General features: G+C 35.8%; 1 protein-coding gene across 3 annotated transcripts in view; it reads left to right on the top strand.

Moving 5' to 3' along the window:
* Positions 1-15,084, top strand: part of PDS5B (PDS5, regulator of cohesion maintenance, homolog B (S. cerevisiae)) — a 91,869-nt gene that overhangs the window by 41,345 nt on the left and 35,440 nt on the right. For all 3 annotated transcript variants that reach the window (XM_009998347.1, XM_009998348.1, XM_009998345.1), the window contains exons 14-22: positions 461-509; positions 1,974-2,113; positions 2,191-2,306; positions 3,966-4,071; positions 5,788-5,948; positions 6,566-6,689; positions 7,465-7,623; positions 8,380-8,448; positions 13,747-13,883. In XM_009998347.1, the coding sequence (XP_009996649.1) occupies positions 461-509; positions 1,974-2,113; positions 2,191-2,306; positions 3,966-4,071; positions 5,788-5,948; positions 6,566-6,689; positions 7,465-7,623; positions 8,380-8,448; positions 13,747-13,883 (1,061 nt within the window). The remainder of the gene's footprint in view (positions 1-460; positions 510-1,973; positions 2,114-2,190; positions 2,307-3,965; positions 4,072-5,787; positions 5,949-6,565; positions 6,690-7,464; positions 7,624-8,379; positions 8,449-13,746; positions 13,884-15,084) is intronic.

Below are 15,084 nucleotides of genomic sequence, written 5' to 3'. Positions count from 1 at the left end.
GGTAGCAATGGTCTTATTATTGACTTGCCCCTTTCTTTACATTAAGGTGGGAACTACTGCGGAGACTACTTGGAATCAGTATCTGAGCAAGAAGATGAAGTGAATTTAATGCTTGCTGTTAATTTTATTTTTAAAAACAGACAGGCTTCAGATGGAAGACAGAGAAATAAACCATTTATGCTGTTCATAAGTTAATAGTAGATGGAAAAATAATACAAAGACTATACATAAATATACGTGAGACAGTGATACTGTAGCATGGTTCTGTCTTTTGCTTCGTGTAACTATCTAGCACTAACTTCACACTGGTGGTTCTGTTTTCTAGCACGTCAGTGTGTGAGCAAAATAATGGGTGCTGACTGGTTGGTGGTGCATTATGGAACTTTGCTCATTGAGTATTCAAGCAAAAATATATAATATGAAATTTTTACTAAATCTGTTTTTCTTTTGTGACTTGCAGACAGATGCCAGCAGTAAAGCTATATTTTCAAAAGTGATGGTTATAACAAGTAAGTTATACTATTTACACTGTCTAAAAATTACAATTGAAATATAGTGCTTTCTTACTTTAGGAATAATTTGAGATAAGCTTATAGAAAGTGTTATAACCGATAAAGTTTATAACAAATGATGATAAACATGATGCAATAAAATGCTTTAAAGGATTAAGGCAACTGTAAGCAGAATTACTTCCTTACTGTAAAAAGTTTTCAGTCATGGAGCTTATCACATGACATTGTGGTTGCATCTGTTGTGGACTAATTACAAATCTAGATGATCCAGAGTGTTACTCTGTTTTAGCATTTATTATAAAATGTATATTAACTGACATTAGCTACCCTACTAAACTATCCACTAACTTACCTGTCTTTGAAGTGTTTGCATTGTAATTGCTCTTAGGAGAATGCAGAGTTGGAATTTTAGTAGCAGAGAAGGCACTTTGGAAGCTGAAGAACTTATATGTAACATGAATGCTCAGCTAAGAAAAAAACACCAACCCCAAAGCAACATTTCTTGTTCCTTCTGGTCCACCATGCCAATTGCATGAAAACCAATACAAAGGAAAAATGGCTTTACAATTCTCAAATTTTGTTTTAAAATCAATGTTATTTAAAAAAATGCCAACTGTTATTGCAAAAGAAAGATATATACTTAAGGCTATGTACATTGTTAAAAAAAGGTGAAGGAAAAAGTGAAGTTTCCCACCTGACTGGTCATGTTCCAAATTTTTTTTTTTCTAATAATATAGAAGTTGATCAGTTTGTAATTTTTCTGATTCTTTTAGTTTTGTGTCACATTTAAAGAAAAAATTTTAAAAATCCAGCAAAAACCCCTTAGTAGAATTAGTTTTGAGCTAACTATCCTGTAGTCCTGTACCATTTTCTGTGCCAACTTTTCTTAGCACCTAGGGTACCAAAACCAGGAAACATCTTACACATCTTACAATCTTACACATCTTACAATACTTTGCTAATGAATTATCTTGCTATATTATAAACTGTAAATATAAAATTAATATGTAGTCTAGGAAGTGCATTTTTAAAGCTTTTTTTTAGAATGTTGCAAGCTGTTGCAAACCTTATATTCACTGAAGGGATAACTTAGCAAAAATACCTTTTTTTGGTCTTCACACTTGTCATCAAGTGATCTATATACACAGGATATTTTTCTGTGAGGCATAAGCTCTGCATTTGGAGGTCAACTTCAGCTCTTGAGGTTACTAACAAGAACAACCAGACTTGCTGAAAACTGAGTGTGAAAGGCAAGGAAAGCAAATAGCTAAGGGAATTGGTGTCCTTATAGATATGTTTGCACATGCTAAGGTGTTTTGTAGTTTAGTTTAGTTTTTTTGGTTTTAACCATTCCTGTTTAACTTGAACACAATAGAAACTTTCATGATGTGACATTTCAAATGTTTTAAATTTACTATGCTGAAACTTATTAAAATAGTGATTTATTTTGCTTATTTAAAGGAAATCTTCCTGATCCAGGGAAAGCTCAAGATTTCATGAAAAAATTCACACAAGTTCTAGAAGATGATGAAAAAATAAGAAGTCAGTTAGAAATGCTTGTTAGCCCAACATGTTCTTGTAAACAGGCTGAAGGATGTGTGGTAAGAATCGCTCTTAAAATCTGTGAATGCTTTTGGATCTGAATTGTTTATAAATTTGATTGAAACTTATATTGCAGAGGGAAATCACAAAGAAGTTGGGCAATCCAAAACAACCAACAAATCCTTTCCTGGAAATGATTAAGTTTCTTCTTGAGAGAATTGCTCCTGTGCACATTGATACTGAATCCATCAGGTATTTGTGTGTGTGTGTGTGTGGTGTTGGCCATAAATCACAGGATTTGAAGCTGAGGTTTCTTACTTTGCATTTAAGCACAAGCAGTAATGGATTGGACAGGTGCAGTTCAAGGGCCTGGTGACTGGCAGTGTTTTCTTGTGTTTCCCTTTGCATAAGTGTTTTTGTGTCCTTGTTCACAATGTGGGCACAGAAAAAGTTGAGTTGTTATTCAGCACAGCCAGGATAAACTCTTGGTAAAAATGGATCTGTTGCTGATGAATGGTGACATACAGTCTTACTTAAAGAGAAAGTTCTGTTCATGGCTGTTGATTGAAGCTTTCCACACAGAATATTGGTTCATAGTGACATGAGGATGAGGCATCAAGACTTCAAGAAAGAGTCAGACTTGAAGTTATGGGAGAAAAAAAGCAATTACTGAAATGATTATTTATCAGCTGTGTTTAAAGTATATGGTACCTTATTAGAGACAACTCATTCTAAATACTGGTAAATTCTTAGCTGTTAATTCCAGCTATAGTAATTGACTGTTAAGTACTTTTTAGTTTCTGCCTGTCATGTATGCAAAGTAAAAGAGCCACTGAAATTTCACTTAAACTGTTTCTGATCTTGGATCAAGTACAATGGGTAGCTGGATTTTTACTTGAAATTTGAAAATACATTTTTTTCACACTCACAAACTACACAAAATGCATATTTAGAGTAATATTTACATGTGGCACTAAGTAGTAATATTTATTTCACAGTTTGCCTACTGACTAACTGCCATGCAGTATACAAGCAAAAAAAAAGTATAAAAAAGACAGATTTTCAAGTTTGCTACAGAATTGGTCTTCCCCCATCTTCATAAAATTTTACTAAACTTCTGCTTCGTTTTTGAAACTCAGATGTTTGTTTTTTTAATGAAGTGTCATTTTTGTCCAATTAGGGGAAGAAAAAAAATGTGTAAATCTGGGACATCTGACTAGGATGTCTCTCCTGTGGTTTGCTACCAGTTGTGGGTTTTGGGGTTTTTTTGGTGGTGAGGTTTTTTATTTGGGCTATAAATATAATTTACAGGATGCAGTGAAGGAATATTCTGAGTATCATTCAGTTCCTGGTAGGGAAGGTACCTACACAACTCACTAGAAGGACAGATCATCACAATTTCCTTTTGTAGGGTACAGTGTAAGAAAAAGAATAAACCAAGCACTACTGTCAAGGTGAAATATGCAGGAGACAGGTCTTTTAAATTTTTCATCAACTTGTAGCTGCTTAATAGTTTTGGTTTTTCCTCTTGGTTATACTCTGAACACTGTAAATAGGTTATTTTCTGTGGATTGTTAAGAATCCATAGCAGCTAGTAACCTGACCATAATTCTTAATTTGCTGCTTGCAATGCTCAAATTATTTTCTTATTTTTTTCATCTTTCCAGAGTAATCTGTATATAGTTTTTAATACATGATGAACAAACATTTTTTAATTTGTCTTCATAAGCTTTGATAGGAAATGAGGACATCCAGATTATGTATGTAGTTGACTTATATTTGTTTTCATAACAAGCTCATGTTTTCTGCTTTAAAAAATTTCCATTTATGAGATTGTATTTTAAACCTGTGAAAGCAGTCTTTAAGTGGTGGAATTACAGTAAATACAAGGCCATGTTTTGTTTTCTTCAGTGCCCTTATCAAGCAAGTAAACAAATCTATAGATGGAACAGCTGATGATGAAGATGAGGGTGTACCTACTGACCAGGCAATCAGAGCAGGTCTTGAATTGCTTAAGGCAAGTATACTTCTGGTGGTCACTGAGCATGTGAAACTTTGTTAAAATAAATTTTAGTACTCAGTATCTTTAGACATGGTTTAGCACGTGGTGGCTATCTTGAAGAAAGTTGGTTTGGTTTTTGTTCTCTGTGCTCATCTTAATTGGTACATAAGTATAGTTATCTTATAAATGGTGGTCAATGGAGTCAAATCCAGCTGGGACCAGTCACAAGTGGTGTCCTCAGGGCTCAGTGTTGGGACCGTTTCTGTTTAACATCTTTATTGATGATCTCAATAAGGACGCAGAGAGTATCATCAGTAAGTTTGCAGATGACACCAAGCTAGGTGGGAGTGTTGATCTGCATGAGGATAGGGAGGCTCTGCAGAGAGACTTGGATAGATTAGATTGTTGGGCTGATGTTAATGGTCTGGGCTTCAAGAAGGCCAAGTGCTGGGTCCTGCACTTGGGCCACAACGACCCCAGGCAATGCTCCAGGCCTGGGGACGTGTGGCTGGAAAGTGTCTGGCAGAAAAGGACCTGGGGGTTCTAATTGACAAGCAGCTGAATATGAGCCAGCAGTGTGCCCAGGTGGCCAAGAAAGCCAATGGCATCCTGGCCTGTATTAGAAACAATGTGACCAGCAGAAGCAGAGAGGTGATTGTCCCCTTGTACTCAGCACTGGTGAGGCCACACCTGGAGTGTTGTGTCCAGTTTTGGACACCTCAGTTCAAGAGAGACATCATATCTATTTTAACTATGTGTGATCTTTGAGACTCAGTTAACATAGTTAACATAACTCATTTAACAACACATCCCCATCGAGGTACATTTCTGGGAGACTGTACAAAATTTCTTACTCTGCTCTCCCTTTTTCCTAGGAGGAAAAGGGCTGATAACAGTGTTATTTGCAAGTACTGTTAAAAGCATGAAACTTCTTAAATGCAACTGCATGGGGCTTTTTGTTTCACTTAGTCTCTCTCAAAGACTTTTGGCTCCAAGCACCATGTCAAAGCATCAGTCTTGCCTCTACCTGTGCCAGAGTACCAGTTATATGACAGTGTTCAGAGTAGTCCAGCTGTGGGTTGACTTCAGAGGGCTCCTGTAGAATTTCAGTCATGTGACTTGTCCCACCACATTTCTGTGATGGCATCTATATTGTAGTTTTCCAGCTCCTTTTTTGTTGCCCATGCTGCCTGCAATTGTATAGATGTTCTTCAGTTGGACTGATGGTCCCACCACCTTCTGAGGAAAAAAAGGTGCTTCCATGGTTACTAACCCAACCCATCAATAACCCTTGCATCTTTACTGCTGCATGGATCTCCATCCCCTACCTCCACCAAAATGTCGGACTGAAAGACCTTGCTAGCACACTGTTCCTCTAACATTCGTGTGCTGCCCCAGGGCTTATTCCTAGGAAGCCTGGTTCCATGCCCTTTCCCCTTCAAATCTAGTTTAAAACTCTCTTGATGAGCGCTGCTATGAGAAGTACAGGTTCACTACAATAGGAGAAGAAATCAAGACTGGAGAAATAAGTTAAAACTGGTAAGAAAATGTAAGAAGACAGAAATATAAGAGGTATTAAAAGTCAGAAAAGTATTCATGTGAGTCATGTGACAAAACCAGGCAGAATATAATGAATCTTCCGGTATGGCAATGGAAGATTATCTTGATGGAATGTTCTGTTTAACTGGACCTTTAAAAAATATTAATATGACTTCTATCTTCTTTTGGCAGGTACTTTCATTTACGCACCCTATCTCATTTCATTCAGCTGAAACTTTTGAGTCTCTCCTGGCTTGCTTGAAAATGGATGATGAAAAAGTGGCAGAAGCTGCATTACAGATTTTCAAAAATACAGGCGGTAAAATTGAAGAAGACTTTCCTCATATACGATCGTAAGTTGTATATCTTACTCTGCTTGAGTAGTGTTCTTTTACTGCATGGGATTTTGGAACTTCTCTTTCTTCCTTATGCATCCTATACAATTATCCTGCATTCTTTTGGAAGAAAGTATTACTTCAGGTAAAACAGAAAAGACTTTTGAACTGTTTTAAAATGCAGTGCTTTATGAAGAGTGAGAGTGAAGTTAATATATCTAAAATGGTCACTGTTTGATGCGTCACTGATACAACTATATATTTTTTATAATTACCATTCAGTATTTTTTTTTCTAAATTGAATATATTATTTTTAAGAACATACTTTGCACTTTAATGGGGATGTGTAGACAAAAATATTTCCAAAAGAACATTAAGTAACTTTTACAGATAAAATGTACATTTTACCACATGGTATTTTATCAGCAGAAACCAGTAGGTTATTGTACTTGCAAACTATGCAAATAACCCTTTTTTTATTCTTTGAAGAAATTGACAAAACCATGACAATTAGCACTTTTACAGAGGTGTTGTGTTCTATATATGGATATCTGTACTTCTTTGCTAGTTTGGTATTTTGGAAGATTTTCAACTTGTGCAAAGGTACTTGCCTTTTTTTTTCCCTTTTTTTAAAGAGCTTTGCTTCCAGTGCTACATCATAAAGCTAAAAAGGGACCCCCTCGTCAAGCCAAGTATGCAATTCACTGCATTCATGCAATATTTTCCAGCAAAGAAACTCAGTTTGCACAGATATTTGAGGTAAACTTTTAAAAATTAAGTTAATTTTTATTAATTTTTATATTGCATATGTGAACTAGGAGTTGTAGTGGCAATTTACATGGCAAGTTGTATCAAATTTAGAAAATGTATTTTTTCCCATTTCCCTTTGTTCTCATACAGTTTGACCTGAAAAATAGGATTAATTTAGTGAAGCATGTTTTTGTATCCCATGATCCACCATGTTTAGGGTTACATATTTTGACAGATGGTAGAGTAAAACAAAGTGTTGGACTGTCCTCTATAACTGAACTATTTATGGAAAAAGGAACTATATACACCATTCCTCACCCCTGTTGGGACTGGCCCACAGTATTTAAATGAAGACAAATTATGGAAAACTGAATTAGAGTAGACTTAATTAGATTTTATAGTCATAACTGCAAATGTCTACTTTAGTTAGTGCCCATCAGCCTTTTATCTTCAAGGCTGAATCATAATCCATTACTGAAATTGCCATTTTGAGGTGTACTATGCCTACTTCAACAAGAAAATATGCTTTTTAATCCATTTCTTCACAAACTGTCAAATTGAGCTGCCACTTCTTTAACTACATGGGCATGATAGACATTTTACCTTTCCTCTTGATTTTTTCCATTGCTTTGTAGGAGACTTGTAGGGTTGGTGAACATGTCTTTAAATAGTTAATTGTTATTTCAAAATTGTATTTCTGAAACAGAAATAGACATGGACAACTTGATACATGCAGTAGGACACATTCTATCAGTAACACCTGGATTTCTTGCCTTTATTCTAGCCACTGCATAAAAGTCTGGATCCAAGCAATTTTGAGCATCTGATTACACCATTGGTTACTATAGGCCATATAGCCATGCTAGCACCTGATCAATTTGCTGCCCCTTTGAAGTCTTTGGTTGCCACTTTTATTGTTAAAGATTTGCTAATGAATGATAGGGTAAGTATTTTTTAAAATCTCATGTTAAGATTTGGCTTATCTATGAGTACAATACGCAGAAAGTACTTGTGAACTTTTTTGGCTTGTTTGTTCTAAATTTTGTGTATGGTTGTCTTCAGATTTCCACCTGGATTCTGACACAATTGAAAACACATGGTACAGAATGGGAGATGGTTGTAATTTGATATAGCACAGCATTTGATGGCTCATTACTTGCCTTCCATTAAAAATGAGAAAATAGTTATTGACTTCACTCAGTCTCTTTGGCTTGAGCAAGCAAGTTGTGATTTTTTAGGAAGTAGAATGCACATGAAACTAAAATCCACTGTTTAAATGGAAGAGCATGGATTTTAATTTTTCTAATACATTTGTATTGATAATGATTATAAAGTGAAAAAACTAACTTGTGCATTGAAAGATCTGCTGCAGAAAACTACATGCTTGAGGTACCGATCTACTGGATATGGAAACTGTGACTAATTTTCAAAGCAATGACCATTACACTCTAAAGCAATAGTTTGCAGGCAACAAGAACAATGCTCCCCTTTACTACTGCTGTAAATTTTCTGATACTTGAATAATGAAGTTAGAACAGTATCTCACATTTCTAATGGTTACTTGTATAAAATATAGAGGGCAGAAGCCTTACTACTGAGTGCTGCTGTGTTGTTTTCAGAAGCAAATAGGAAAGAGAAGATTGCGTTGGGTTTCACTGAAGAGTAACAGCAGATTAACAAAATGTCATATTTGGTTTAGCTTCCAGGAAAAAAGACAACAAAACTTTGGGTCCCAGATGAAGAAGTATCTCCCGAAACACTTGTTAAAGTAAGTAGCACTTATGGTATTTTCCTATGTTTGTTTGTATAATACTTAATTACAAAAGTTAATATCCTAAAGCTGTCAGCTGCTTTTCTCTGTTTCCTTGTCACATTTCTAAAAGATAAAAAGAAGTAACTTCTTATATTTAGGATCTTGTCAGAATACACATTTTTTGATTGCCAGAAGAAAAAAACCTTTATTTGGGGAGCATCTTTTTTTTTCTTACTTTTGAAAATACACTTAATGAAATTATGTTATAGGCTAGATTTGGTGTGCAACACTTAACTGTGATAATAGCTGGAATACCTAAAATTATTTTCTTATTGTTTTCTTCCTCTTCTGTTTAACATAAGAGTTAAATATCATAGACACTTTGTCACTTTTGAATGTTTGGTACATTCTAAGAAACTTTTAGTGCTGTTTTGGAATAAAGAAAAATTTCTTTGATTTGTCATTTTCCTCAAAAGAAAAATGTATCTCATTGCTTTTCTTTGTGTGCAGTGTGTATTAGAGAAAAACTTGGGATAGATTTTTTCTTTTTCTACAAAGGCACTTTAAAATGGTGGGGTTATTTGTGGTTTTTGTTTGGCTTTTTTTCCCTTAAAAACATAATCTCAAGCTTGTTCTTTTTTTAGAGTAAGTTTATTATTCCAATTTTTGGGCCTGATAATAGATATTCTCACTCAATCAGAACTAGACTTAGGCTGTGGAAAATATATCCTATGTCTGTATTTGTTTTTAAATGCCCTTCAGAATAGGAATAGATGATGCTTTCACATTTTTTTTTCAGAATTAAAAGATGCATGCAATTTGCAGGATGCTGTTTCTAACTTATTTACAGCAGATATTTAATGTCCAGTGCATTTTGAACAGAGTTGCTCTGGTTGTTTTAAGAAGTTCTTTTCCTTCTCAGTTGAACTTGTTCAGCTCTTTGTACCCCCTTCTGTGCTGGTTTAGTAAGTCCAACTTGGTACAGAACTCATTAATGGAAGTGCTCAGTTGTGTTTGGAGTTGATTAGCTTTTTATTTGTTTGACTATAGCAAGGGTATTTTTTGTATTTGTGCAATTACAGAGTTAAAAAGAACAGCCCAAAAACTGTTAAAAGAATACATGCTTGTTTTGATTTAATGAACTGCTAGTTTAAAATAAACACAATTTCACTTCAGTGACTATACATTGAACTTGAAGTAGTAAGTATTACTTGTTTTTTAATATTTTTTAAAACTGTAATAACTTTAAAATGCACTTTTATGTTTATAAAACTTTTCATATAGTTGGGTATTTGGAAGGGAATTAGCTTACAGAAAATCTTAAGGTGATTTGAAGTTGAAGCCAACCCTGAAAAGTGTGAGAGGCATTTATTGGCATGTCAAAAGAGGTAATTGTGAAAATTGATTTGCAAATTTAATTAGCATTTATTACCACTAAGAAGCCTATTTTGAATGAATGCTGCAGGCCACACCATTAGTTTATAAATGATTTCTCTCTGACAGTATATTTGTCTTCACTCTGGTTTTAAAAGCCTCTTTCTCCTTTTGAGATAACTATAATATATCTAATGGGGATCTTAAAACTAGCAAGTTGAAGTATGAAAGGGGAAAGACTGAGGAAAACAAAATTTTAATATTGTCCAGCTTAAAAAAATGTAGACTGATAAAAGCTAGCCTTAGTTTTGGATGCTAAACCTTAAATGAAATTATTTCTGTAGAGAAATGTTTCAGTACAGTATTAAATATAAATTAGCATAATTATTGTGTGAGTATGACTTTAATTCCTACACCTGGCACTTGAGTGCCTGCTCTAAGGCCGTAATCCCTTGACTAGGACCAGTACTGAATACTTCTGTGCACCATGCAGTGGCTGGAGACTATAGATAGTAGCAGTGGGATTTCTTGTTTCCTTCTATGTACACTGCAATATAAGGTTTATCATCTTATTTTTCTAATTTTGCTGTAAATTGACACAGCTTAATTTTTCACTGCTGCACAACCCTGCAGCATTTGTGGCTATAAAAATTCAAGTAGTAGAAACCTGAGCTAGTTGTTGTCATCATCTTGATGAAGTAGGAAGGCAGTGTTTCTAGGATCACTAGAAGGGAAGGGATCCCATTCTACTTTTACAACAGAGGCATGATCATAACGTCTTGATCAGAGAAAAGGGTTATAACTATTTATTGAATATTCTAAATTGTTATTTATAACCTTAATGCTTATTCATTGCTGACAGTTTATATAAAGCTAGTTGTTAATTGCAGTTTTCTTGAATGACAGATCTGTCATCCTGTATTCATGATCTCAGAAGTTATAACATCCTATCACTTTTGTTTGCATTTCCAAGTATGCATAGTTTGTGTTGTGCTGCTAAGTTAAGTACAAAGCAGTAATTTGTGGCCTTTGATATGGTTCTGATCCGTGTCATATTTTGACTTTCTTGATATTTTTGTGGTGTGTATCATAATTTTTAATCTCAGAGTAGAATTGTAGGCTCATCAGACACAAACTGAAATGAGGTTCAACCTGGATATAAGGAAAAATATGGAGAACAGTCAGGCAATGGAACAGATTACTAGAGATTGCAAGCTGCCAAGTGTCTGTGCCATCTCCATTCTTGAAGGCGTTCAACACCATAAAGGATAAAGCTAACTTCACAGCTGACCTTTGAGCAGGAGATTGGACTGGAGACCTCCTTCCATCTGCAGTTATCTTTTGATTGTTAGTCTAATTGTCTGCAAAGAAAAAAATGCGGGCAGTGCAAACTCATGTCATGTTTTTTTAAATCTTCAGGTAGCCAGAAGTAGTGACTGGGGGAATTTTCATGCTCTGTACTAATTTCATGGGAATGCTTAATTCTGAAGGATTGCTAAAATGTCATCAGAACATCAACAGCAGCAAAGAAACGGGAAACATACTGCAGTCAGAGAAAAATTCTGAGAGAATTGGAATTAGGACTTGTTACATGGAAGGGAAGACTAGAGTAGATTTGGACAGTAAAACTGGGGGGAGTTGTGGAGGGAAAGAGAGAAGCAATGATTAAAAATGAAATTGCTCATGTAGTCAGAAATATCAGGGCACAAGATGGTATGTAGCTGTTCACTGACTGAATTTGTCTTTAACTTGAAGACCAAATAGATCTAACGTGTCTGGCCTCCCAATAAGTGGGAGGCATTAATGGTACAGGTATTGTTTATAACATGAAGGTGCTGAATTGGTCAGCTGTTAAAGGATTTGCTGTTGTTGTTATTGCTTATTATTACTGCTATTAAAATCTTCTGGTGCACACTTAGAGGTGTTTCAGTGAAAGAGCCTTTGAAAGCTTGGGCAAGACAGTCTAATTTCTGTTCTACAAACTGTTTCCATTTTGAGTTCTTCAGTGGCAGACATTCTACATCTTACTGCTGGTACCCTATAGAATTAGAATTCTGTAGGTGGAGTAGATGGGCTACAGTGCTAAAGAAACCCCTCATGTCTAGATAACAATCCTAGAACTTAGATCTGAAGTGACCACTGTGATCAGTTTGTTACACAGAACAGATCAACTGTATGACAAACTTAATTTGGTGCTATTTTAAATGTTTATGTAAAAGTTATTTTTAACTACCTTTTCCATTAAGGAGAAAAATTTCAAGTTACCATGTACAAAATGTGCCATCTTCCTTTTCACCACACCTTAGTTTTTCCAAAGCTTTTTTCCCCAAGGATATCTGTGTGGTTCAGAAGAGCATTTTCCTTTTGCTGTAAGAGGATACTCTGTTTTCTTTGTCTCTGTTCTCATATAGATGGAAAATGAAAAGATAAAAGGATTCAAATACTAAAACAAATTTGATTTCAAAAATTGTGCTGTATTTTCACAAAAAACACATGTTAATTCTTCAGTGTTTCATCATAACTACTGGATTGTACATACTTAGAAGCTTGCCCCAAAAGATGTTTCATGTTTCCATTGTGTCAAGTTTGACTCAGGTCTGACAACAATGCTCTTGATCCCCTCCCCCTCCCACCCAGGTAGGGAAGGAGAGAGAGGAAAAGAGAGAGATTTGGCTGGATTGAAAACTAAACTACACAGCTTTAATTAAACACTAATGATATAAGGAAATTTACATACAATTATATACCAATAAGTTCAGGTATGTGCAAAAACCTCTTGCCTCTCCTCCACCCCCCCACCCCCCCCCCCCCACCCCCCCCCAGCAACTCCCACAGCACTCCCCTGAGCTGGGAACAGTCCTGAAAAATCCCAGAACTGCTGCTGGAGAAAGCAGAGAGTTATGAGGGTCAGGAGACCTTGAGCCTAAGGGTCGATGGTGATGGATGGACTGAGTCCTCCCTGGACATCAGCCATGGACGGAACAGAAGAGAAGGGAAGGAGAAGCAGGAAGGAAGTTGTCTTCTGTGATCTCTGACCTTCCTCTGAGCTTACATAGATATATGGAATGGAATATCTCTGGCCAATTTTGCTGTCTGTCTAACTCAGCCTCCTACAGGGGTCATAGATCTCCCTGTAGTGTCTGAGCCAGCAGAGAGTGAAGGTGCAACCTTGAAGACCCAGCAGTTAGAAAAACATTCCACTGTTTGTTATCATTCCTAGCTGGCATGCTCTGCTACTAGTTAAAAGAAAGCTTATTGAAGGGAAAAAAATCAGTAAAAGGAAAATTGGCTTCATCCTGGCTCAAACCAGGACACATTGGCAAGACAGGCTTTGAGGCTTTTCTTTAACTAGCTATGGAAGAAATATTCTTTTCCAGGACAAGTTATCTTATTACAGGTTGATACTTTACCAATCAGAATGTCTGTGAAGTGTTTCCCAATTTGCATGTGTTAAAATTAAACTTGCATATTACGTATGTAAATAAAGAATGTACATGGATTGTTTTAACACAGGAATTATGGGAATATATGAAGATGAAAATGTGTTCTGCTTTTTGATACAGTAACATTTTCTTAAGTATAAATGGTTTTGCCTATTCCTCAATGTTTAATGGATATAAGGTAAATTATGATAATGTTTTCAAAGGACAAAATACATGATTGCTTAGTAGAAGAAACAGTTAAAACTATAAATACTAAATGTATGATTTTTCTTTGCTGTAATAAATGCTTGAGACTTTCAGTGAAAAGTTGGTGTCCAGTGAGAGCAGATCTAGTTATCGTTCAGTATTTAAATTATGTTTTACAGCCTTGACAGGCTTAATGTTCATAGCAGCAAAAAGCACTTGGGAAAATACGATGTGATTATTTTTTTATTGTTTTTTAAATGGTATCATGGTGTGATTTGATTTATGCATGTAATTTATTTTATTTTTCCAGATTCAAGCCATCAAAATGATGGTTCGATGGTTGTTAGGAATGAAGAACAATCACAGCAAGTCAGGAACTTCTACTCTGAGGTTGCTAACAACAATATTACACAGTGATGGAGATTTAACAGAGCAGGGAAAAATTAGGTATGTATCATTTTGATGTTTGTGATGCAGTGAGGAGAGGTTTAGACAAAGTCGCACTTGAGCTGTTCTTTTAGACTGCTTAACAGTTTTTGCATCTTATTTTGTAAGAAGTAATAGTAAGCTTCGCTGGATTACTTAAGAAATTTGCTGAGTTAATTTTTTTTAACACTATAAATATAGCTGTATTTTAATGGTTTTATCTCTTTCTTCAAAGAGCCATTACTCATATTGCAAAAATAAATGGTATAATTTCCTCTTTCCCATTAAAAATTGGTTTTAATTATTTATGCAGCTTGCTTTTTTCCCAGTGTAGCAATTGTGTATGCCAAAGGCTTAAAAGTGGGCTTTCTAATAAAAAATAGTAGTAGTAAACAAGATGGAAACAGCTAGTACATAAGGCACTTCTGCTTGAAGGCAGACTTGAATCTGTTGAGGCCTCTAAAGTGAAAGTAAGAGGGAAATGTGTAAAGAGGATTAAATCTCAGTAAATAATTTACCTTTTAGGAGATTGTTAGACAACTATTTTTTTTCTGGGGATCCTTATCCTCTGTGGCAGGGTAAGTGGCAAGTTGTCAGCTACTGTCGTTGCCAAATACTGAAGACTTACATGTACAAAATCTGTTACAAGCATGAATGGATTATGCCAGTAAGAGTAACAAATTTTAATTTTGGGCTAGAGTTTAACATTCTATAGTGATTATGCAAATAGAACCCATGTCACGTGTGTGAAATTGCAAACCTGAGAATTATCTAGTATATCATCCTTGTAGCAACTGTGTAGTTGTCATGGTTTTGGGCCCAGCATGACAACAAAGGAGCAGCCATGTAAGGAGCAGGCCCATAGCCATTCACTCAACTCTCCCCTCCCCTCCCCCCCACACACTCTCTGGGATGAGGACAAAGCTCATGGGTCGAGACAAAGGACAAGGAGGGTCCTTCACCGATTAAGGTCCCAGGCAAAACAGACACAACGTGGGGAAAAAATAATAATAGTAATTTAATTTCACACTAAACAAACACACACAGACAAAACAAAGAGCAGGGCTTGCATATGTTACCCCACCCCTCCCTTCTTCCCAGGCCCAAATCACTTTGTTCCCAGTTTCTCTCCCTCCTTCCCCCCAGTGGCACAGGGGGACAGGGGATGGGGTTTAGAGTCAGTTCACAGGCTGGTGGTTCTTGTCGTGCCATCCTACTCAGG

The sequence above is a fragment of the Chaetura pelagica genome, unplaced genomic scaffold (assembly GCF_000747805.2).
Source record: "Chaetura pelagica isolate M959 unplaced genomic scaffold, ChaPel_1.0 scaffold105, whole genome shotgun sequence".
In the NCBI taxonomy this organism is placed as follows: domain Eukaryota; kingdom Metazoa; phylum Chordata; class Aves; order Apodiformes; family Apodidae; genus Chaetura; species Chaetura pelagica.
Note: the sequence above shows the minus strand (reverse complement) of the source record. Positions and strands in the feature narration are given on the sequence as shown.